The 21698-nt window shown below is 44.6% G+C and overlaps 1 protein-coding gene across 6 annotated transcripts; it reads left to right on the top strand.

The window, feature by feature from the left end:
* Positions 1 to 257: 257 nt before the first annotated feature.
* On the top strand, positions 258 to 5215 carry LOC123091407 (uncharacterized). 6 transcript variants are annotated; one of them, XM_044512907.1, is made up of 14 exons: positions 258 to 466; positions 1473 to 1892; positions 1976 to 2125; positions 2238 to 2479; positions 2606 to 2826; positions 2927 to 3019; positions 3092 to 3202; positions 3293 to 3631; positions 3705 to 3767; positions 3837 to 3926; positions 4013 to 4096; positions 4190 to 4300; positions 4602 to 4847; positions 4935 to 5215. In XM_044512907.1, exons 6-14 carry the CDS (start codon positions 3017 to 3019, stop codon positions 4953 to 4955), a joined length of 1068 nt encoding a protein of 355 aa, XP_044368842.1. In that variant the 5' UTR covers positions 258 to 466; positions 1473 to 1892; positions 1976 to 2125; positions 2238 to 2479; positions 2606 to 2826; positions 2927 to 3016; the 3' UTR covers positions 4956 to 5215. The 6 variants fall into 6 exon arrangements, with proteins under 6 accessions (XP_044368842.1, XP_044368843.1, XP_044368841.1 ...); XM_044512908.1 differs by lacking the exon at positions 258 to 466 and having other exon boundaries at positions 1413 to 1892; positions 2241 to 2354; positions 2400 to 2479; XM_044512906.1 differs by lacking the exon at positions 258 to 466 and having other exon boundaries at positions 1413 to 1892; positions 2238 to 2354; positions 2400 to 2479.
* The last annotated feature ends 16483 nt before the right edge of the window (positions 5216 to 21698 follow it).

Here is a 21698-nt window from a genome sequence, read left to right as displayed (position 1 = left end):
CACTTTTTGGAAAATTTATATTCCAAACAAATTAATAAATGTAACAATGTCCCGGTTCTTCCAAAACAATTTCCCTCCTGTTCTCATTGATAAAAATATATATATATCCAAATTTCCCTCCAGTTCTCGACCATGGCGCTTACTTTTCCCTCCAATTACTTTCGCGCTTACTTTTCCCTCCAATTAACTAGAAAACGCTAGATAAATTGGGGTCTCAAACCCATCCACATCCAGCCCAGCCGCCCATCGTTCGGCGGCTACCTCGCCGCACTCCAACGCAGCGGCCGCCACCTGCAACCACCCCCTCCCACCCCCATCTCAACCCCCGTAGGATCTGCCGCTTCCTCGACCTGCATCGGCGCCGCTTCCTCGATCTGTCCCAGCGCCGTTTGGATCGTTGCGGCGACGGCTTCGTCGGTCTTCAGCTCCGCCACCTACATCCTGAAGGAGCACGATCTCGTGGCTGGTATGGATCTGAACGCCCACCCTTTCCCTGATCTGACTGCTACGAATTCTCCGAGGTATGCTAGGTGAAACACCGCTATAGTGATGCAGGGGCGGGGACAGGGAGAGGCCAACAGGGGTTCCCCTGCCAATCGGTCGCTCCCTCAACAATTCGTAGCACACTGTGTACTGTAGATGCCTAATGGCCGCGGCTAATTGCATAATTAGCCCATACGTAGACAAATAATTAAGCAATCACATATGTTGAAAAGCCCATACCCCATGTAAGGTTGTGTCTGACTATAGTTTTGTGATGTGCCAATGCCTAATCCACTAATCAGGTCAATCCATTGATATACGTGTGTGTTCTACACTTCTGCTAGATCGATCCATTGACTATTGTTTAAATTTGATCAGACTTCTTGAGAAACTAGAAGTAAACGGTGCGCTTTGCTGCGCCCGCTCCAAGCTTTTTAACATGTCTAGTTTGCAATCTGGGCACACGAAACAAATCTGGGCTCATTCGGCTCCTTCGTCATTTTCTTTGATGCCCTAAGACTATCATGATCAAACCCAACTCTGCTCTTCGATTCGATGCAGCCGACCTACTTTAACAGTTTCGCCTGCGTAAATTGAACCATTAGGATAAAAAATGACTGAAATTGCGAACAGAGAAAATGCTTAAGATTTGCACCATCACCTGATGATCCTATGTACTTTCAATTTCCCTTCTGTTTAGGGAAGCAGTGAACATCATTAGGTCCTGTACACTTTTCAACTTAAACCTGTCCTGAATCCATATGTAGACAGCATTATATCTTAGTGTGGGTGTGGCTGGACCCATGGTCTTGTACCTCATCTCTCTGTTTTAAGTTATGATAAGCTGATAGTACATTGATGTGCTACTGTGTACTTCCCTGCCATCTCCATTCACATGTCTATTGGCAAATTAAATTGTCCCTATTATGTCATTAGTTAATTTGTCTTTACTTGTAATGATTTAATTGACATTTTTATATATAACTTAGGATGGCGACGGACATGTTGACCATATACCTGCACTATGAAGATACAAATTAGGAAGCCAAAATTTTACAAAGATCCATGATGAGACGTGATGTCTCGTATTACGACTTAATCTTGATGATCGAAGAAGTTGGCTTTCAGGCAATTGACTCTCTGTACTATGCGGAAAAAAACCCGTCTAGGCAGCTCCTACTTAGTTCACATTTATGATTAAGGTCTTGTGATGAAAATGTTGTCCGACCCTGAGATTGTGAAAGCTGTCCATCTGTATGTGTCTAAGGAGAAGGCTGACGATCATATTGCTCCGCCTAGCAAGCAAATTGATGTTGCTCCATCTAACCATCCAAATGAGAGTGTTCTCTTACAGGACGGTGGTGTCTCTGCTGAAGGGGCAGGGCAACTTACTATGCAAGGGCCGCAAAGTATCCCTCTTGAACCATGCTTATTACATATCTGTATCTACTGTTGTAATTATTGGAATAAAAGATGTATGGTTGTTCTGCAGGACCACCACGTAGGTCAAAAAGGTTGAATGTGATTCAGGTTACGGACCAACGTGATGATGAAGATGGAGACTGCAACAATGGTGAGCAATTCCCACAAGGTCATGAATCACAAGCATTGGTCGATGAAGAGGGTCAAGTTCACAATCAAGGTAACAACCTATTACATTTTGTGCTTCTATTAATTAACTTGTATATGCTTAGTATCGAAAGAATAATCGGCGGGCGTCATTTCATTAGTACTTTTCTTAATTAATCTTGTAGTAGACAAGGAAGTACGCAAGCGCAAGAGAACAAGCTTGCCAATTGTCTGGAACATGCCAAAGGGGCAGAGAATAGTTGTGAAATGCAATGAAGATAGCCAGCCTATAGGAGATGAAGGTGCAATCTTGGGGAAGTTTCTGGGCACGATTGCTAGAAATGGAGGATTTTGCCCACTAAACATAAATGATTGGCGTCATGTCAAAAAGAATAGTGGTGAGGAAACAATATTGCAGTGCGTACAGGTACTTCACAATTAACAAGAAAACAAATGTTATTTGCTGCCCTTCTATTTATATCTAATTTGTCTACATGAGATGTAGTGTGGTTTGCATGTCTATTTACATCCATTCATTATTTTGTACTTTCAGACAAAGTTCGTGTATCCTCGATCATGTGAAAAATGGATACTCAAATCAATTGGAAGAGACTGGAGGAAATTTAAGTCTAGTTTGAAAGATGCTTTCTTCAAACCCGCCATTGAAAAAATCCAAACATCAAGCGAAAGGCTTTGTATAAGCTCTGTCCAGAAGATGTGGACAACGATCAATGGCGTGGGCTTGTTAAATATTGGAAGTCCGAAAAAGGAAGGGTAATGAATGAGATACTGTACTTCCCTGTTTTGACATTTAAATGTGAGTTCTCGGGCTTATCTTAAAAGTTGCATTCACGATATGATTACATCATAACAGGCTCTTGCTGAGAAGAACATAATTAGTCGTTCCCTCGTGAAGGATTCACATAATGCTGGCACAAAGAGTTATGCTTGTTGGGGCGAAGACATGGTGAGTAATCTTGATTCCTGAAGTGTTTTCCTGTGTCTCTTTTGTCATATGGGTGTTGTTTCTGTTTTGTAGAGGCAAGCTGATCCTGAAAAGAAACGACCACACAGATCAAAGGTTTATTTAGCAACTCACAAGAAGAAGGACGATGCTGATGCTAAAAATAAAGATAGAAATAAGCGCCTGGTAGGCAATTAATATAGAAATTGTCTAATTGTTCTCGGGATCAAGTTATGGTTCAATCTAACTAGTGTATGCATGATTCTTTTCTTATAGGATCGATTGGAGAATCTAATAACCGAACGACCAGAGTTGGCACAAAATTTGAATGGAAGAGTCGCATGGGAAGGTGATGCCCTGCAGGAAGTGTTAGGGAAAGAAAAGATTGGACAAGTGCATGGCATGGGTTTGCTTCCAACTCCTAAGCAAGTCTACGGTCGGACGCCACGGTATCTAAAGAACATCAATATGACTACAACTGATGGATCACCATATGAAGTTGAACATGACGTTTGGGAGGTAATAGCAAAGATGAAGGAGCATATAAAAAAGCAAGACCAGATTATTAAAGATATGAATAACAAAGAAGGCTATGTCAATAATGGCATAGAAGAGGTAAAGGACTTCTTTATCCCACCCTTTGCATGCATTTCTATCAATAGTTTACTCAGATTTGTTAGTTCTGTAGGAAAACCTCCAATCAAATGATAATGGTATTTCTCGGTCACCAGTACTGCTTGGTAAAACAAAGGTAATGTTAATAAATGCCTACATCATTGCTTGTCACTTGAAACCTTCATATTAATATTTCAGTTTGCAGAGAATCCAGTGCAATGGACCCGTTGAGGCACGCTCGTCTATGCAACATGACATTCCTGAGGATAATAATTTATCACGTTCGCATGAAAAGGTTATGCCTGTAGTTACTCTTACTCATGTCACAAAGATAGAATATAAAATAATTGCTTGCTTACCATTGTTGTGTCATGGAACTAGGTTGGCGACCATGATGTCAACCAATTACAAATTCAACAAAATTCATCATCACCACAAGACCTTGTTATTGATTCTGTGCTAGAGGTAATTTTCGTGCCTTTTGAGTTTTGAAGTTGTAGCTTTCTGTAGCTTCAAGGTATGAATATCATTCCATCTAATATTATTGTATCTTGGTAGGTGATGGAAACGAGGAATATTACGGGTGAATCTGTTTCAAAACCGAACCAGCAAAGGACTAGAACTGAACACCCACACCGCTCAAAAAGAAGGCGTTCTTCTTCCATCAAGGTAAAGATTCACCAAGTAGCATGGTTTACTACACCCAAATTACCAACCCAAACCCTCATTATCATGCCTGCTTGAAAAATGGATTTTATTACAATTTTTGCTCAATCTGCTGTATGCAAGTAAACGATAAATTTAACCAAGCATGAGTTAGTGAGGTGACCTTGGGCATTAGACTTCGTTGCGGGGTCCAGTTTATTTAGTTTCTTAGGGCACCTTACTGGGTTGACATTAAAAAGATCTCATATTATTCATGCAAATTATATTATCATGTCATAGAATGCTAATATTGATCATAATATAGGCTGCTTCCAAAGTAGTCTTAAAGACTTCAACATATCCCAACAAGCGGAATGTTGCGTATGGTACTATTCGGAGTACTGATCCAAGAACTAAGGCTGGTGGTATTGAGTTAGGTGCTGAATTTGCTCTTGTGCGCATAGACGAACCTATTCTTGATAATGAGGAGTTGGTAAGGGAAGTTTCTGATTGCAAGACAATTGGCGAGGCTTTCACTTCAGGATACTTAATTGCCTGGCCTTCAGCTTTTGTAAGTTACAATCTTCCCTTCCACATTCTGAAATCATATTTGTGTACATTTAATCACACATATCTAAGGTGCAATTTTCTTCTACAGATTCGAGAGAAGGATGGTTGATTTGCAGTTGAATTCTTGGATCAAGAAGCAAATAAAATTTAAAGATTTTAGCTACCAATAGTTGTAGTTTACATTGATAGATTTAAAAGTGTAATATCATCCAGAACATCTTTTTCTTTCATCGAATTGATGCAAATGCGACAGTGTAATATTCCCCATAGTTGTGTTTTCTATCCTCAAAATTATATGACTGATATCTTTATTGTAATGCATATGTATCATACACTCTTCTATATTCGTAATAAATATCTTCATACGAATTTCTGTATGTGTTCTGCTTAAGTTTAAATATCATTTTGATATGCTGCCAAGCATAATAATAAAATGATTAAGAATTTATGCAATTGCATTTATTTTATAAAATAAATTTATATTCCATAAAATGGGTATCCAATTTTGTGGTTACTAATAAAAAACAAATACATTAATTATGTTACCATATTGATATAGTAGTGTTACTGATGGTGTTACTATAGCTACAAAATTTGTTACTAGAGTAGTTGACAACTATAATTATAGTGTTACGATACATGGATATTATGTTACTAGTTGTGTTTCGATGCTAAAAAAATGTGTTACCAGTTGTGTTACGATAGTTACAGAAACATGTTACCACCGATGTTCTACGTCTATCAAAATATGTTACTATCGGTGTTACTATAATTACAAAAGTGTGTTACCGGTGTGTTCTGTAACACATAACACACATGTTACTATAATGCAACTGTAACACATATTTTAAGATATGGTAACAATTATTATGTGTGACAGTTGACACCACTTAGTAACACGGTCTAATGGAACACATTTCAAATTGTGTTACTATATGGCTAGTAACACACTTTTGGACCTGTAGTAACACAAGACGGTGTTACAAAAGGTCTGTGCTCTTGTAGTGTCCCCGGCTCCGCGTCGTCCCCTTCCTAGGCCTCGTCGTCATCCAGACCACCGCCCTGGTGCTCTCGGCGCGGCGTGGTCAACGTGGTCAACGACCGACTTCCATCGGAAGAGTACTGTACGTGGAGAGGCTCACAGCTGGGTCCAAGCGGCCGCAAGGAAGTGCCTCCTTATTACGCGCAAAATAATTATTCCTCCACCTGATAGCAGGGACCCACCGGACGGGCCACCTTATTTCGTGAAAAAAAGTTCCCCCTAACTGCTGGGACCCACCGGATGGGCCAGCGTATTTCGTGAAAAAATGTTCCCCCCTCTGTCAGCTCGGACCCACCGGAAGTGCCTCCTTATTACGCACAAAAAATGAATACTACCCCTGCTAGCTGGGCCCCACCATGGTGGGAGGCTGACTTGTGGGCCTACCAAGTTGACTGGGATAGGAGCCTTTGTCAACTTTAGTCAATATGAAAGATTCTAGCTCCAGTGACAGTACGATGTCCATCCAACGGCCGTAGTGCTTCTTCAACCTCTGGTCTTCTTGCTCCAGCCGCCCAAAGCAGCACCGGTCGTGCCGCATGCTCCTGCCTCCCGTGGCCGGCTGTGCTGCCGCGGAGGCCTCACCGCCCCTACTATTCCCACTGCTGGCCAGGCCCTGTGGCGACGGCAGCTTCACACCGCAGCCGAACCAGTGAACCCTCGTACTCCTCTCCGCGCGGGCTTCCACTGCCGCATCTTCTCCGGCTCCCCGTCGTCCCCTTCCTAGGCCTCGTCGTCGTCCACCGCCCTGGTGCTCTCGGCGCGGCATGGTCAACGTGGTCAAGAAACGACTTCCATCGGACGTGGACTGTACGTGGAGAGGCTGATAGCTGGGTCCACGGCCGTAGCAAGGAAGTGCCTCCTTATTATGCAGAAAATAATGATTCCTCCACCTAACAGCTGGGACCCACCGGACGGGCCACTGTATTTCACAAAAAAACATTTCTCCCTGACTGCTGGGACCCACCAGCTACATCTTCGCACGCAAGGAATTGCGTCCGGGCAAAAAAAAACGATTCGCCCCCTGGCTGCTGGGACCCACCAGCTACATCTTCGCAGGCAAGGAAGTGCCTGACAGTCGATACCCACCTGGTCGAAGCATACGTAGCGTTGTCATTCTGGTCGCGAACGTGTACGTACATACTGGTGGATGTAGAGGCGCACACGTGTCGTAGTAGAGGCGGCCAGGGTGCAAGAAAGAAAATATGGCCACGTATGTGTACATACGGGCGGGGTCTCGAACGCCTACTCGCGCATACGTACGGCGAGGGCTCGTTGACATGGCTGGGTCGGAACGGGAAATAGCGTCGTCGTCGTGTTCATGCGGAGGCAACGGAATGCTCGTGTTCATGGGGAGGTAACGGAATGTGTCGTGTTCATCGGGAGGCAACGGAACGCGTGGGAGCCAACCAGCTGGGTCGGAACGAAATGCGTGGTCGTGTTCATCGGGAGGGCTTGGACGGAACAGGCGATGGAAACGAGGCCTGGCGTACCGCACAACGGAGGAAACGGCCTTGTGTTTGACCGGCCACATTCAAAACGGGATCATGTTCATCGGGAGGGGTGTGGCGTACCGCAAAACGGAGGAAACAGACCTCCTACGGTCGAAACGGGGGTCCTGTTGATCGGGAGGGGTGTGGCGTACCGCAAAACAGACGAAACGGACTTGTGTTGGAGCGCTACGGTCGAAACGGGGGTCCTGTTCATCGGGAGGGGTGTGGCGTACCGCAAAACGGGACTCCACGGGATACTGTTCCTCTCCACCGTCGACCTCCTCCAGCCTCCACGGGCTCCTGTTCATCCAGCCTCGACGGGCTCCTGTTCATCCAGCCTCCACGGGCTCCTGTTCATCCAGCCTCCACCGCGCGCTACTCCACCGGCTACTGTTCAACCACCCCTCCACCATCTACTATTCATCCAGCCCTCCACAACATGGGGTCTTGTTCAACCACCCCTTCACGGGCACCCCTCCACCGTCTACTGTTCATCCAGCCCTCCACACCACGGGGTCCTGTTCAACCACCCCTCCATGGGCACCCCACCACTGTCTACTGTTCATCCAGCCCTCCACACCACGGGGTCCTATTCATCCACCCCTCCACGGGCACCCCTCCACCGTCTACTGTTCATCCAGCCCTCCACCACACCACGGGGTCCTGTTCATCCAGAGGCAATGCCACCGCTCATTGTTCATCCAACCCCCCCCCCCCCCGCAATGCTTACTGTTCATCCAATCGATCGGCTTCAGTTAGCAGCAGTAGTGAAGGAATCGCTCGATCGGGTTCAGTTAACAGCCATCGATCGATCACTCGGTTCAGTAACGCTTAGCCTGCAGTGCAATCGCTCGGGTTCAGTTAGAGCCCAACGCCTCACACACATGCGCGTATGTGTACGAGAGAAATGCGCATCGCTCGGCCCCCGACCTCCCACCGTAACCGGGAACTCCCCGAAATTTTCCTCCCCCTCGCTTCTACCATGGTTTTTTCTGTCATGGATGGCCCAAAGAATGTCATGCAGCTGCGTCTCCGGCCCGCCCAGGACGAAAAGCCCATTTTCTATCATGATTTTTGTCATAGAAGTAGGAGCCCACCACATCTATGATGATACCGGGTTTTGTCACAATTATCGTCATAGAAGTGTCATATGTATGATAGAAAAAATTCGTTCGGCCCAAAATGTCACGGATATGTCTTTTTTTTGTAGTGCGTGTGTTATGAAAATGAAAAACCCTCGAGGCGGGCAGATATTTTTCAGAGGGGGAGCCTCGTGGAGCCCAATGTACTGTGCAGATGTGTGCGTGACAGGTGCACTGGCGTGGCACACGGTTAGTTTGGGTGAACCGTGTCTGTTGCATCATCCGACTTGTCTAATGTTCATAAATTTGGCAAAAAATGACGCGGGAGAGGGTCAGAACACAAACACACTTGCATGTGGACCAAATTTATGTATCAAAACGGTGGTTTAATTTTCAAATACCAAATGCAACTTCAATGTGGCACCTCTCTCACAAAGCGCACGGTATTGCTTGCCCCCCTCGTGTCAGCACGAAGGGAATCCTAAGCTATGAATGCATGCCCCCCAACCGAGGTTCATTCACCTAGCAAAGTGTGAAGTAGCTAGCAGCCCCCCTCCCTCGTGTCGGCATGAAGGGAATCCTAAGCTATGAATGCATGCACCCCCCCAACCGAGGTTCACCCTAGCAAAGTGCGAAGTAGCTAGCAGCCCCCCTCCCTCGTATCGGCACGAAGGGAATCCTAAGCTATGAATGCATGCCCCCCCAACCAAGGTTCACCCTAGCAAAGTGTGAAGTAGCTAGCAGCCACCCCTCCCTTGTGTCGGCACGAAGGGAATCCTAAGCTATGAATGCATGCCCCCCCAACCGAGGTTCACCTAGCAAAGTGCGAAGTAGCTAGCAGCCCCCCTCGTGTCACCACGAAGGGAATCCTAAGCTATGAATGCATGCCCCCTCCCCCCAACCGAGGTTCACCTAGCAAAGTGCAAAGTAGCTAGCAGCCCCCACCCCCATCATGTCGCCACGAAGGGAATCCTAAGCTATGAATGCATGCCCCCCCAATCCGAGGTTCACCTAGCAAAGTGTGAAGTAGTAACCCCCCCCCCCCCACACACACACACTTTCAGTCGACGGGCCAGAGAGGCATATATCTCACCAAGATGGATCGTAAAACGGACCAGGAATAATCCACCTTGGTCGTACAACCTCTCTCTTGTTGTTGGTCAAAGTGATGACTGTCCATGCCAGAGAGGCATATATCTCACCAAGATGGATCATAAAACGGACCAAGAATAATCCACCTTGGTCATACAACCTCTCTCTTGTTGTTGGTCAAAGTGATGACCGTCCATGTGATCCCGGAGATGGGCTAGGTCGCCAATAATCACGCAAGTAGCTAGTCCCTGATGACAACCACTGCATGCATGTGGCCCAAACATATATATGTATGGAGAGGTGTGTTTTTAAGTAATAATGGAGCAACTTTGATGTGGCACCGTGATTTTGAACTAGAAATCCCCACACTGGGTGAGGGTTAGGTTGACGATGCATATGTATGTTACACCACACTTCAAGCCAATGACGGGGATTCATGCATGCATGCGTGCATAGTATGTATATGCACTCAAACTTAATTAGGTCTGAATCTCACCATGACCTATACTACGATAACATGACCCAAATAAAGAATCTGCCATGGTAACCTATCTTGTTGTTGGTCAAGGTGATCATGGATGTCCACACGGGCCCACGAATATATAGGCTTGTCGCCGATAACCACACGAGGGAGTGTATCATTCAAAGGCAACCAGTACATGCATATGTATGGAGGTGATGCGTGTATGCATGTTTGAATACACAACATTGATGTGGCACGTGTGTAAAAAATCATACACTAGATCCCCACACAGAGCAAGATCGGTTCATGATGTGTTGTTGTACTAGCCACTTCGACTCGATGGGAGGGATTCATGCGTACACATGCACATGTGTGTGCGCAAACTGTATCATGCATGTCATCCCAGAGCGAAAATAATAATCCCCTCCTAAGTGAAATTAACCTCTCTTGTTGTCAGGCAAAAAGTAGTGATGGACCAAGCGGGCCCACAGATGGAAAGCATCGATATCGCTGATAACCGCTTAAGTGGGTGCAAGAGGACAACCACCACCGTTTTGCATGTGGGCCAAACATATATATGTTGAATACCCAAAATGCACAACTTTGATGTGCCACATGCCTCAAAAATTGTAAACCATGGATCCACACAGAGTGAGGTTCATATCAAGCGAACTACATATGATGGTCCCCTTCCCCCATCTTCACCGCATACTATATGCTCCTCCCGTAATATATGTACAACCCAAAAGAATCCCTCATCGATGGTGAAATTAATTAACCTCTCCCGATGTAGGTCAAAGTGATGCATGCATGCATCAACGATGGCCTCGTGGGCCCACAGATGGAAGCGTCACGCGTGAGTGTCCTAGCTAGGATATCCATGTGGCCCAAAAAGGTGTTGTGTGATGTTTGAATAACCAATTTTACAATTTTGATGTGGCACGTGCCTCGGTAACCAAAAAGTCCCGACACTAAGTGAGGTGTACTTGTTCACTGACGCGTACGCATAGTATATATGCTAGTCCCCTCCCACCTATTCGACGCGTACTATATACCACCATGACACAAACAAAAAAGATTCTATGTTGCTGGTCAAATTAACCTCACTGTCGGCTATTCGTCGAAGTGATGGACGACGACCTCGCGGGCCCACAGAAAGCGTCACACACGAGTATCGATTGTCGTGTAGGACAACCATCGACTCCATGTGGCCAAAACGTTTATGTATGAAAGGGTTGTGCAATGTTTTAAATAATGATTTTCATGACTCTGATGTGGCACCGGCCTGCCTAACAAAACGGCCAACCCACACGGTGGCTCACAACTCGTAGTGTACTGCGAGCCACCCACCACCCCCAGATGCACACACCCACACACACAACGTGAATCCACCGCAACTACGATGCATGTTAAATTAATTATCCCGTGGTGAACATACATGTTACCAAAGGAGGGACGTTTTAATTTCAAAAAAATCACAGAGATCATTAAGACATTTTAGTACATTGATTGATTGATTTCTACGGGTATAATGTGCAAAAATCAAATATGAGCTACATGCACACATGACAGTGCACCTAAATGGATTGCAAAAACACATGTGTCTCACTGGGTGCATGTTTACTCCCCGTGCAGCAAATTTCAAACATTGAGAATCTTGATTTTTAAATTCTAGTACATCCAAAACTTATTTGAAGTTCATGAAACTTATTGTGTTGTCATATGGACACCAATACAAAGTGGAATTGTACTTTTTTTGTCAAATTTGAGACCAGTTTTGATGTAATCTTTATCTAACTATAGACGGGAGATTATTAATAATTGGGAACCAATATCCCAAACGGATTATTTATTAGAACCGTGAGCGTTAGACCAACAATGGATACGTGACATGCTTTGGTTAAGCAATAAAGCGGCAGCATTAATCATCCATATAGAAAAACAATATACGTGCCGCCACACGACCCGTTTGGCGTGCGAGCAGGCGTGAGTTGATGGGACGCATGCGAGCAGTCCACCGCGCAGGTAGACGGGGAGGCGTGCGTGGAGGTGTGTGAATTGACGGAGGCGTGCTCGCTGCGTAGTGTCATCGGGAGGCTTGTGAGTAGCTATGTGAAACTTTGGTAGGCATGCCAGCAATCCGGTGCGCAGGCTCACCGGGAGGCGAGCCATCGGTTTGACCGCCGCCCGACTCTCTCCTACAACTCCCACTACTCCATATTAACGGTGCGCCCCAGCGGCCGCACTCCCCATCCTCGCTACGCACACACAATCCTCTCTCTCCACTTGCATCCTCGACGCCGCTCTCAGTCCTCAAAGCCGTCAGTGTATGAGGATGCTGCCAAAGCGCCCCATCGGAGGGTGTGGCGACGCCGGGGCTTCTAAAGTACCAGAGCACGACGTGGATATGGATACAGAGGTTGTCGTCACCGCCGGCGAGTTATCGCTGCACCCTGACGTCATCGACAGTGTCGAGCTTCCACAACCGGAGGCGGAGTTCCACACTGACTCCGACGACCACTCCGGCGATGACTCCGACGAGAACTCCAGCGACGACTCCGACAACGATGGACAGCTGGTTAGTCATCTATACCCATTTATGTGTCAAATAGATCATAGGGTTTCTCTGGTTACTCCTGCCTCCCCCTTTTTGGAATAAAAATCTTGTGGTTATGTTCTCCCAATCCATGAAATTTGAGTAAGTTTCGGTAGATCCGTGTAGTGTATTGATTGTTTGAATGGTACAGGTGATAAGTGATTAGTTGTTTCATCTGTGCAAATGATTTCTGCTAGTAATCCGACTAGGGTTAGTGTTCGTGCTAATAATTCCTAGGCAGGACTTGACAATTGATTTTGAATGACCTACATATGTTTGTGCCATTATTTTCTTCAAGATTGTTCTGTACATAGACGACTATGCTTAAAAATCGAACCATAATCTCTGGATATGTATAAATAAATAGCCATAAATTCCTAATCCTACTTCACAGCATGTAATCAGTGACTTGATGCCAAATTTGTTTACTATACGTATAGGTGCTGTCTGACGATGTGGACAGCGAGGATGAAGATGCCTAGAGGAGGTACAAGAGGCGAATCCTGAGGGAGCTTTATGCGGGAATGCATAACAGTCGTATTAGGACCTGGAACGATGGCTATGGATGCCCATTTTGCAACCACAAGCTTCATGACGCGTATCTAAGTGTTTTGGCGCATGCAAGAGGACGGGCCGTTGGCTCCTTCAAGCCAGTGGCGGAGACAGGGGGGACCAGCAGGGGCCCTGGCCCCCCCCCCCTAACATCAGTGATTTAGTGTATGTTTGCTAATAAACAGTGAAAAAATAATGATTATTTGCAGCCAAAAATCAGTTTTTCAGTGGTTTGGCCCTCCCTAATTAGTTTTGACAGCACTTGGCCCCGGTAATACATTTTTCCTGGCTCCGCCACTGCTTCAAGCAGAAGTTTTCTCGCAGGTGGCGCACGACGCGAATGCCGATTACCTGGAGAAGGTTCAGGATCGTGTCGGCCGCATGTGAGATGAGATGTGGGATCGATTGAACTATGTACGCTTGAGTATGCTTAATGACAGTTGAACTATGTACTTATGGTTGAACTATGCTTATGTACGTGTACGCTTATTATATATGTCTGAGTATGTTAAATATTTGGTCAAAATTTGGTAAAAATTTCAAAGGGGGACCAACAAACCAGGAAACAGAGGTAGTACGTCAATCACACACGGTTCCCAAAATTGGAACCGTGTGCATTGACTTTCATTTTGCCTATTGCGTCAATCACACATGGTTCGCTCTAGCAAACCGTCGCCCCCAAAATTCTTTGTGGGACAGAAAACCCTCACCACAAAATTCAAAAAAGAAAAAAGAAAACCCTCACCACCCAATTCAAAAAAGAAAAAAGAAAACCCTCACCATCCCCACGTCACAAAAACCCTCACCCCGCCCGCCACCTCCTCCGGTACGGTCCCCATTCACACCTGCACAAGCTCCTCCGCGTCTAAGCCACGGCACCGCCTATCGCGGCGGTAAACACTTAGCTCGACGCCTGCCGCCGCCGCCAGGCTGCCGGCAAAGCCCACCACATTTTACCACTTCCGCTTGCCGCCGCCTATCGCCATCGACTTTCTCAATGTTGCTCGCGGTCGACCCAGCTCCGCTCGGTTGGGGAATCTGCCGTACTAAGCTTTCTTTCTCATGGACGACGAGGTAACTAATTTCATGAGCTATTATCTCATCTCTTATCCCAGTTCATCTGCCTCCTTTAATCACCCGGCGGAAATCGACGTGAATTCATTTTTATTCGAGCTGATTTGAGGGTTTTCTTTCATTCATAGAATGTACAGTGTGCTGACACTTTAGGACTTTGTGACCGCCGCTAGAGATTCCATCTCACCATACTAGATAACTTGAGGACGCGCGCGGTGCTACCTCTTGAGCACTGCGTTGGATTTCCTTGAAGAGGAAAGGGTGGTGCAGCAGAGTAGAGTAAGTATTTCCCTCAGTTTTTGAGAACCAAGGTATCAATCCAGTAGGAGGCTACGCGCAAGTCCCTCGTACCTACACAAAACAAATAGCTCAACGCAACCAACACGATTAGGGGTTGTCAATCCCTTCACGGTCACTTACGAGAGTGAGATCTGATAGAGATGATAGATAATATTTTTGGTATTTTTGATATAAAGATGCAAGGTAAAATAAAAGGCAAAGCAAAAAAGCAAAGCAATAATAAAGTGATAGAAGATTGATATGATGAGAATAGACCCGGGGTCCATAGATTTCACTAGTGGCTTCTCTCAAGAGCATAAGTATTCTACGGTGGGTGAACAAATTGCTGTTGAGCAATTGACAGAATTGAGCATAGTTATGAGAATATCTAGGTATGATCATGTATATAGGCATCACGTCCGAGACAAGTAGACCGACTCCTGCCTGCATCTACTACTATTACTCCACTCATCGACCGCTATCCAGCATGCATCTAGAGTATTAAGTTCAAGAAAACAGAGTAATGCCTTAAGCAAGATGACATGATGTAGAGGGATAAATTCATGCAATATGATAAAAATCCCATCTTGTTATCCTCGATGGCAACAATACAATACGTGCCTTGCTGCCCCTACTGTCACTGGGAAAGGACACCGCAAGATTGAACCCAAAGCTAAGCACTTCTCCCATTGCAAGAAAAACCAATGTAGTAGGCCAAACCAAACCGATAATTCGAAGAGACTTGCAAATATAACCAATAATACATAAAAGAATTCATAGAAGATTCAAATATTGTTCATAGATAATCTTGATCATAAACCCGCAATTCATCGGTCTCAACAAACACACCGCAAAAGGAAGATTACAACGAATAGATCTCCACGAGAGAGGGGAAGAACATTGTATTGAGATCCAAAAAGAGAGAAGAAGCCATCTAGCTACTAACTATGGACCCGAAGGTCTGAGGTAAACTACTCACACTTCATCGGAGGGGCTATGGTGATGATGTAGAAGCCCTCCGTGGTGGATTCCCCTTCCGGCGGAGCTTCGGAACAGGCCCCAAGATGGGATCTCGTGGGTACAGAAGGTTGCGGTGGTGGAATTAGGTTTTTGGCTCTGTATCTGATCATTTGGGGGTACGTAGGTATATATAGGAGGAAGGAGTACGTCGGTGGAGCAAAGGGGGGCCCACGAGGCAGGGGGCGCGCCCTAGGGGGGGCGCCCTTCACCCTCGTGGCCACCTCCGTCCTTTCTTGACGGAGGGTCCAAGTCTCCTGGATCATATTTGTTGAGAAAATCATGTTCCCGAAGGTTTCATTCCGTTTGGACTCCATTTGATATTCCCTTTCTTCGAAACACTGAAATAGGGAAAATACAGCAATTGTGGGCTGGGCCTCCGATTAATAGGTTAGTCCCAAAAGTAATATAAAAGTGGGAAATAAAGCCCAATATGGTCCAAAATAGTAGATAATATAGCATGGAGCTATCAAAAATTATAGATACGTTGGAGACGTATCAGGCATCCCCAAGCTTAATTCCTGCTCGTCCTCGAGTAGGTAAATGATAAAAAAAGAATTTTTGATGCGGAGTTCTACTTGGCATAATTGCAATGTAATTCTTCTTAATTGTGGTATGAATATTCAGATCCGAAAGATTCAAGACAAAAGTTCATATTGACATAAAAATAATAATACTTCAAGCATACTAACTAAGCAATTATGTCCTCTCAAAATAACACGGCCAAAGAAAGTTCATCCCTACAAAATCATATAGTTTAGTCATGCTCCATTTTCGTCACACAAGAATGCTCTCATCATGCACAACCCCGATGGCAAGCCAAGCAATTGTTTCATACTTTAGTAATCTCAAACTTATAAACCTTCACGCAATACATGAGCGTGATCCATGGATATAGCACTATGGGTGGAATAGAATATGATGTTGGGGGTTATGTGGAGAAGATCTCACATCAACGAGGCTAATCAATGGGCTCTGGAGATGCCCATCGATTGATGTTAATGCAAGGAGTAGGGATTGCCATGCAACGGATGCACTAGAGCTATAAATGTATGAAAGCTCAACAAAAGAAACTAAGTGGGTGTGCATCCAACTTGCTTGCTCACGAAGACCTCGGGCATTTGAGGAAGCCCATCGTTGGAATATACAAGCCAAGTTCTATAATGAAAAATTCCCACTAGTCTACGAAAATGACAAAACAAGAGAGTCTCTATCATGAAGATTATGGTGCTACTTTGAAGCACAAGTGTGGAAAAAGGATAGTAGCATTGCCCCATTTTATATATTTTTTGGCCTTCTTTTTTTTGTCCTTTCTCTTTTTTTAATTGGGACAATGCTCTATTGAATGATGATCATCACACTTCTATTTATTTACAACTCAATGATTACAACTTGATACTAGAACAAAGTAAGACTCTATATGAATGCCTCCGGCGGTGTACCGGGATATGCAATGGATCAAGAGTGACATGTATGAAAGAACTATGAACGGTGGCTTTGCCACGAATACTATGTCAACTACATGATCATGCTAGCAATATGAAAATGATGAAAGTGTCATGAAGAATGGTATGGTGGAAAGTTGCATGGAAATATATCTCGTAATGGCTATGGAAATGCCATAATAGGTAGGTATGGTGGCTGTTTTGAGGAAGATATAAGGAGGTTTATGTGTGAAAGAGCGTATCATATCACGGGGTTTGGATGCACCGGCGAAGTTTGCACCAACTCTCAATGTGAGAAAGGGCAACGCACGGTACCGAAGAGGCTAGCAATGATGGAAGGGTGAGAGTGCGTATAATCCATAGACTCAACATTAGTCATAGAGAACTCATATACTTATTGCAAAAATCTACATGCTATCAAAAACCAAAGCACTACGCGCATGATCCTAGGGGGATAGATTGGTAGGAAAAGACCATCGCTCGTCCCCGACCACCACTCATAAGGAGGACAATCAAATAACACCTCATGTTTCAAATTTGTTACATAACGTTTACCATACGTGCATGCTACGGGACTTGCAAACTTCAACACAAGCATTTCTCAAATTCATAACTACTCAACTAGCACGACTTTGATATTATCACCTCCATATCTCAAAACAATTATCAAGTATCAAACTTTTCTTAGTATTCAACGCACTCAAAAGAAAGTTTTACAAATCTTGAATACCAAGCATATTATTATTTTTAAGCAAATTACCATGCTATTTAAGACTCTCAAAATAATCTAAGTGAAGCATGAGAATCAATAGTTTCTATAAAACAAATCCACCACCATGCTCTAAAAGATATAAGTGAGGCACTAGAGCAAAACTATAAAGCTCAAAAGATATAAGTGAAGCACATAGAGTATTCTAACAAATTCCAATTCATGTATGGCTCTCTCAAAAGGTGTGTACAACAAGGATGATTGTGGTAAAATAAAAGCAAAGACTCAAATCATAGAAGACGCTCCAACACTACTAGGGAAAAGCCTATACACAGAATCTTATCAGCAGCGCGCTCCAAAATAACTCGCTGCTGCTAACTAGCAGTAGCGCGTACGGGCGAAACTCGCTGCTGAGACAAATATAGCAGTAGTGCGTCATCTGAAAGACGCGCTGCTGCTATAATTCCTACGAGGCTGTCGCGAGGCTAGTTATAGCAGCAACGCGTTAGAGTGATGCGCGCTACTACTATGCGGCATAGTAGCAGCGCATTTATAGGATAAGTGCTACTGCTAAGTTTCCTAAAAAATTTAGTCCCACCTCGCTCCGTGAAGAGAGTTTCTACCACCTTAAATATGTTACTTCTCACACTTTGACAAGCACTTGATCTTCATTGAACTCTATGTGTAGAATTTGTGGCTGCAATATGAGTCTTCACCTGTTCCTAAACCGGTGAGGACTCATATTGTCAAATCAGATTGTACACAAAAAGATCGTTGATGATCAATGTGTTTTTGATATATTGAACAAAGTCTATTTTTGCATGCTGACACATAGCAATAGCGCTTTACTGTGAAAAGCGCTGCTGCTAGATAGCTTAGCAGTAGCGTGTTTTCCTGAAGAGCGCTACTGCTAAGCTATCCATCCCCCTCATCTCCTTCCTTCCGATCCACTCACACACAGCCACTCAAAATCCTCTCCGGCCGATCCGTCTGCGCCGCGCGCCCCCGTCGCCCCTCCTCCGTCTGCGCCGCGCGCCGTCACCTCCTCCTCCTTGCTGGACTCGGTACCGGCCTCCTCCTCCGTCCTCCCTCTCCACTCGCCGCTGGCCGGCCCCTCCTCGCTCCTCCTTCCTCCTCTGTCCTCCCTCAACTAGCCGCGCCGGCCGGCCCCTCCTCGCTCCGCCTTCCTCCTCCATCCTCCCTCAACTGGCCGCGCCGGCCGACCCCTCCTCGCTCCACCTTCCTCCTCCATCCTACTCTCTTCTCCCTCCTCGAGTCGCCCTCCTTCTCCCTCCTGCTCATATGCAACATTTTGATTTAGTTGATATAATTTAGTTGACTTAGTAGGCTAGTTGATTTAGTTGACTTAGAACATTTTGATTTAGTTGATTTAGTAGGCTAGTTGATTTAGTTGACTTAGAACATTTTGATTTAGTTGATTTAGTAGGCTAATTCATTTAGTTAATTTAGTTGACTTAGAACATTTTGATTTAGTTTATTTAGTAGGCTAGTTGATTTAGTTGACTTAGAACATTTTGATTTAGTTGACTTAGTAGGCTAGTTGATTTAGTTGACTTGGAACATTTTGATTTAGTTGATTTAGTAGGCTAGTTGATTTAGTTGACTTAGAACATTTTGATTTAGTTGACTTAGTAGGCTAGTTGATTTAGTTGACTTAGAACATTTTGATTTAGTTGATTTAGTAGGCTAGTTGATTTAGTTGACTTAGAACATTTTGATTTAGTTGACTTAGTAGGCTAGTTGATTTAGTTGACTTAGAACATTTTGATTTAGTTGATTTAGTAGGCTAGTTGATTTAGTTGACTTAGGAACATTTTGATTTACTTGATTTAGTAATCCTTTGCTCATATTGCTTTAGGAAGAATGGCGCCACCACCACCACCACTATGTCAACTGTGCAAGTCAAGATGCGCCAGCAGCCTTGCAACTGGCAAGCTGTTCTGCATCTACTTCCAGCCGAGTTTTCGTCATGCGGCGGTAAGAAATTAGATGAAATGTAATAACTATTTTATTTTTAGTGTTGGCATTACTGCATTGTGTCATTTTGCTTATTTTACACAGATCGTCCCATGCAATGTGAGGTTGAAATTCAACAAGCTGGCAGGAGACACTGTGACATTTGAGGCTCCTGGGGGGCCGTACACTATGGAGGTCGAGAAAGGACGCAATATGTCGCAGATTGGAGGAGATGGATGGGCCCGTTTCGTCGCTCGCATGCATCTTACTGGTGGTGAGTTGATCAGCTTCAACTTCCGAGCAGAAAGACCCAAGCTAGCTGTCATTTATCTCAACCTGGTGGAAGATGATGAAGATGACAAAGATGATGAAGATGATGAAGATAATGAGGACCCACTCGATGAAGATGATGAGGACCCACTTCATGAAGCCATCGTAGCTCAAAGAACAAGGCTGAGTGAGGAGGAGGTGTCCAACCTGTAGGACATAATTCCGCCACGTGCTGACTTTGTCGGGGTGCCATTCATGACCCGCTTGACAAATACCATGGTTGATCGACATGATATGGTATGTTATACTTACAAATGCAAATTAATAGTGTGAATTACTTAGTGTACAGTCCAATGATATGGTATGTTGTGTGGAATCTAGTCGATGATATATATGTTTTAGTGTAGAGTTCGATCACATGCTTATTAATTGATATGTTTTCTTATTCAGAAATTGGCAAAGAGCATATCTGTGAGTTATGGTACCAAGCCTGATGAAGAAGGCTCAGCTGGACTACGCCTTACTGCAAGGGGCTCCGTCACAACCTGTACTTACCGCGTGGACACGGACGGTCGCACACACTTAAGCTCGGTTGGGTGGAAGAAATTCCTCGATGGCAAGAATCTTCGTGTTGGACAGGCCATCCTAATTACTATCAGGAACACCAACCGCCCAGGCTTGAGGATGATGATTGTCTTCGATATCATCTAGAACTACATATGTGTGTGTGGCTATATCATCTAGAACTACATATGTGTGTGTGGCTATATCATCTAGAACTACATATGATGATCGTCGTCGATATCATCTAGAACTACATATGATGATGGTCGTTGATATGACCATGTACTGCTTGAGGATGCATGTTGGCTATGCATGAAATTGTTATCTAGTACTCCCTTCGTTCCAAATTACTCGTCGTGGTTTGAACTAAAACCACGACGAGTAATTTGGAACGAAGGGAGTACTACCGTACCTAGTAATGGTTTATGAATTTGATATCTACTAGCAGTACCTAGTATCTAGTATCTGAAAGGAGAACTGAAAGGGAATGGGGCAGTGGGAAAATGATGAAAGATATAGCAGTAGCGAGGGATGACAAAATCGCTACAGCTATTTAATAGTAGCGCGTTCGCAAAAAGCACTGCTGATATCGTCAACAGTAGTAGCGCGGGTTGGGGCCGCGCTACTACTATGAGTTAGCTGTAGCTCCTTATTAGTAGCACGGCTACCCGCGCTGCTGCTAGCCTGAAAACCCGCGCTGCTGCTAGCCTTTTCCCTAGTAGTGCAAGCAAAACACATATCATGTGGTGAATAAAAATATAGCTCCAAGTAAAGTTACCGATGGAAGTAGACGAAAGAGGGGATGCCTTCCGGGTCATCCCCAAGCTTTGACTTTTTGGTGTCCTTGTATTATCTTGGGGGTGCCATGAGCACCCCCAAGCTTAGTCTCTTGCCACTCCTTGTTCCATAATCCATCAAAAGATTTCACCCAAAACTTGAAAACTTCACAACACAAAACTCAACAGAATCTCGTGAGCTCCGTTAGCGAAAGAAAACAAAAGACCACTTCAAGGTACTGTAATGAACTCATTCTTTATTTATAGTGGTGTTAAACCTACTGTATTCCAACTTCTCTATGGTTTATAAACTATTTTACTAGCCATAGATTCATCAAAATAAGCAAACAACACACGAAAAACAGAATATGTCAAAAACAGAACAGTCTGTAGTAATCTGTAACTAACGCAAACTTCTGGAACT

This window comes from Triticum aestivum, chromosome 4B (genome assembly GCF_018294505.1).
Source record: "Triticum aestivum cultivar Chinese Spring chromosome 4B, IWGSC CS RefSeq v2.1, whole genome shotgun sequence".
NCBI lineage: Eukaryota > Viridiplantae > Streptophyta > Magnoliopsida > Poales > Poaceae > Triticum > Triticum aestivum.
Note: the sequence above shows the minus strand (reverse complement) of the source record. Positions and strands in the feature narration are given on the sequence as shown.